At 32.1% G+C, this 3,587-nt stretch overlaps 1 protein-coding gene across 1 annotated transcript; it reads right to left on the reverse strand.

The window, feature by feature from the left end:
• Positions 1–625: 625 nt before the first annotated feature.
• LOC131037537 (uncharacterized) lies at positions 626–1,999 on the reverse strand. Its single transcript, XM_057969725.1, has one exon. It carries the CDS (start codon positions 1,997–1,999, stop codon positions 626–628), a length of 1,374 nt encoding a protein of 457 aa, XP_057825708.1.
• Positions 2,000–3,587: the final 1,588 nt, after the last annotated feature.

Genomic DNA, 3,587 nt, shown 5'->3' on the forward strand with positions numbered 1-3,587 from the left:
GCTCTCCAAAGTTGTAGTATGTACCTATTGTGTGTATTTACTCTATCATCATTTCATGCGGGTTCAAACTTCTTGTCACCCATTTGTGGATCATTGTACATTTTTGAACCATGCAAATTAATTGGCCAAGGAGCATTGTATCTGTTGGTTAAAAGTGTCAGTTGGTTGTATAATATTTCAATGTATTCTATTATGAAAATTGTTGTCAAATTAAATTTCTTACCAAAAACATTACTTGTAAACCATTCTTTCTTTTTTCTTACATAGACATGCTCCTTCTTTGCACATCGTATGTCTTTCAACTATGTTGAGTATTTCTTCATAGTCATTTTCAAAATCAGCTTCTGCAAGCTGTCTTGTGTTTTTGAGACATGGATGGAAGGAGAAATCTTGAAATGGCTGCAAATAAATTTTGAAATGATTAATTTATGATTTTATAAGTATGTTGATACTGAAGGTTTTTGCAAAGATCAATGAATAGTTGCAAACATACCTGGAGATTTCGTTGATGTCAATCTTCTCTAGGGTTCCATGCATGAACAATGCTGTCAAAATATTTTTCTGCATTTTTTTGTTGTACATCATTCGACCAATCAATGTTATCCATGTCTGGTGATCCATGTATCTAGAGAAATCCATGTACATGTGGAGATCCTCTATGTTGCCATTCATATCGATACCAATAATCTCTAACATCTAATCCTTTCTCAAGGACATGTTTTCTAAAATTGGAGTTTCGTAGATGCATGTATTGTGCAACAATATGTGGATAATCAATGACATTTTTTTTTCGCCATAACTGAGCTTCACGTGGATTTGATGGTGTTATACTTGGCATGAGTGCATGTAAGTCTGGCCAATACAAATCTATGGCACTTAAAGTGAAAAATATAGTCGGTGTTCCAATCTGATGTAGCATGTCTGTTAGTTCTGCTCGACATTTTGTCCAGTAAGATCTTGTACCTCTTAGAGTTGTACCAAATTGCATCAACCTATCAGCTAAATGTGAGTTTGGAATATTCTCCATATGCTTACGTAGTTCCATTATAGTGATTGGCAATTCACCTAGATTTCTTTTGATGAAAACAAAAGTTGACGTTTGTGCTCGATGCCTCATAATCATATTTGTAATGTAATATTGGAACTTGGGATGCTTCCCAAAATGGTTATCTCTGTATTGAATTAGATGCTTTGCATATTCATGGAGATGTACTTGTTTTATTCGAGGCTCCAACCAGTCACATTTCCCATTGGGAGACAATGTCGGGAATACCATATCTAGTAGTCCTAATGTAGTATATTCGTTGATTGGAGATCCACCAATCGATGGCCACTCGATCAATGATGATGGATGTGTGTTATTGTTGTTAATCCATGCACGAATCAACTCCATCTCTCTTTGTGCATTTGGTGGTTTTGATGCCATCGATGTCGTGTGATCAATAATGTTTTCTTCTTTAGTTTCCAAGAGCTGTCCGACAAACCAAATTTCATTTGTGTCAGAATCTAATTCCATGTTTACAGTTTTCCGCTGTTCAAATATATTTTGATCACATCCTTCTGATAAATTTTCTAGTGCACATGTATCAATCGTGACGTCTGCATAAAATTTGTCATTCTGAATTTTGTACTGTAGTGCTCTATACACATGGTCTCTGTTTACTATAAAATTGTAACTCGTCCCGCGTTGATATTTCCTTCGCACTATAATTATTGGCAAGCTTGTAATAGAATGTGGCAATTTTTCTGCTATTTTTTCAATGTGTTGTGGAAAGCTAATTGTATGTCCTTTATATTTGAATTGACCACCTGTGGCATGCGTAACTTGTAATATTGGATTTAAGCGTGCGATAAGAATTTCTTCTACTTGCGTCAAGCATGCTAGTTCAGGTGGTTGGGGTCCGGGATCCATATTATTGATAGCTGATAATCTGTTTATTCCTCTCTCTTGCTTGCATCTGTTGCAAACAGGTCCTTCCGGATTTTGATATACTTTCATTCCAATATAAGATTCTTGGCAAATATGACACATGCAAGGTGATTGGTAGGCATATAAATGATTACGAAATGTCATTTGCACCTTTTTAAATTTAGTGCGAAGTAATCCATTTGGATTTGGAGTGTTTTCTGTATTGAAATCGATTGGCAGTTGGGATTCCCCTTCTCGAATATTTCCAACATTTTGTGTGTTATTTGGATTCAATGTTGTTTGGATAGTTTCCTCCTGAAAACCGATTTCTTGTGGCTGTGCATCTCGAACTAGTTGTTGACATGTAATGAAATGTAAAATTTCAGATTCACTATGTTGTGCCGGTAATTCTTGGGTTGAAATTTGTAATCTTCTAGATGCATATGTAGCTCTTTCCGTTTCATTCCTTCACCTCTTTTGCTCTTCCTTTTAGGCATCTGACATTTGTTCATTTTTTCGTTTCATATATTATCTCTGATATTCTCTTTGATATTCTCTTTTATATTCCTTTCTTTATTTTTTAGATTCAAAATATTTCTTCGATCGACCCATTTCTATAAATTTGTTAAACAAATTAAAAATATATGAGTGATATACATTGATCTATATAATGTTTAATTGAATTTTGACACTTTCTTTGCGTAATACAATTTATTTAGTCCTTGTATACAAAATTGAACTCAAACTTTTGTAGTGAGGTTGATAGCCATTGTTTGTATTACATCATTACACAAAGACTCATAAATATATTATAGTAGAATATTATTAGTTGATTTTTAAATATAATTGAATTCAATATTTTTGTAGTTAATGTTTAATTGAATTGTGACATGTTCTTTTCCTAATTCAAATTATTTAGTCCTTGTATACAAAATTGAATTCAAACTTTTGTAGTGAGGTTGATAGCCATTGTTTGTATTACATCATTACACAAAGACTCATAAATGTATTATAGTAGAATATTATTAGTTGATTTTTAAATATAATTGAATTCAATATTTTTGTAGTTAATGTTTAATTGAATTGTGACACGTTCTTTTCCTAATTCAAATTATTTAGTCCTTGTATACAAAATTGAATTCAAACTTTTGTAGTGAGGTAGATAGCCATTGTTTGTATTATATCATTAACAAAGAGACTCATAAATAAATTATAGTTTTATATTATTAGTTGACAATTAAATATAATTGAATTCAATACATTTTGAAAAAGAATGTGCAAGTGCAAGAAATGAAAGAAATAATTTTTGTGGAAAATTTATTATCCATGTATTTCATAGTTTAGAAAACCATGTACAATTGATTTTTACAAAATGTGGAATTACCTTTCCACATACATATACATCAAAACAAACTCAACAATTAAGAGGACAAACTAAAGTCTAAAGCCAAACTCAACTCACTAAAAACAAAAACTAAAATCTAAAGACTTAAAACTCTGAAGAGACACTATGCATATGTTATGTACATATATACTGTGAAGGATGATCCTTTTTGCATTATTTATTGATTGAGGAAAAGAACAAAGCCTTCTTTGATTTCCCTACAATGTTCTCCTTGAAATTGCATTTCATCATGTGCGATCTCTTTGAAAAACTGGTCCAATGGTTGAACCTTGA

The sequence above is a fragment of the Cryptomeria japonica genome, chromosome 6 (assembly GCF_030272615.1).
Source record: "Cryptomeria japonica chromosome 6, Sugi_1.0, whole genome shotgun sequence".
Lineage (NCBI taxonomy): Eukaryota > Viridiplantae > Streptophyta > Pinopsida > Cupressales > Cupressaceae > Cryptomeria > Cryptomeria japonica.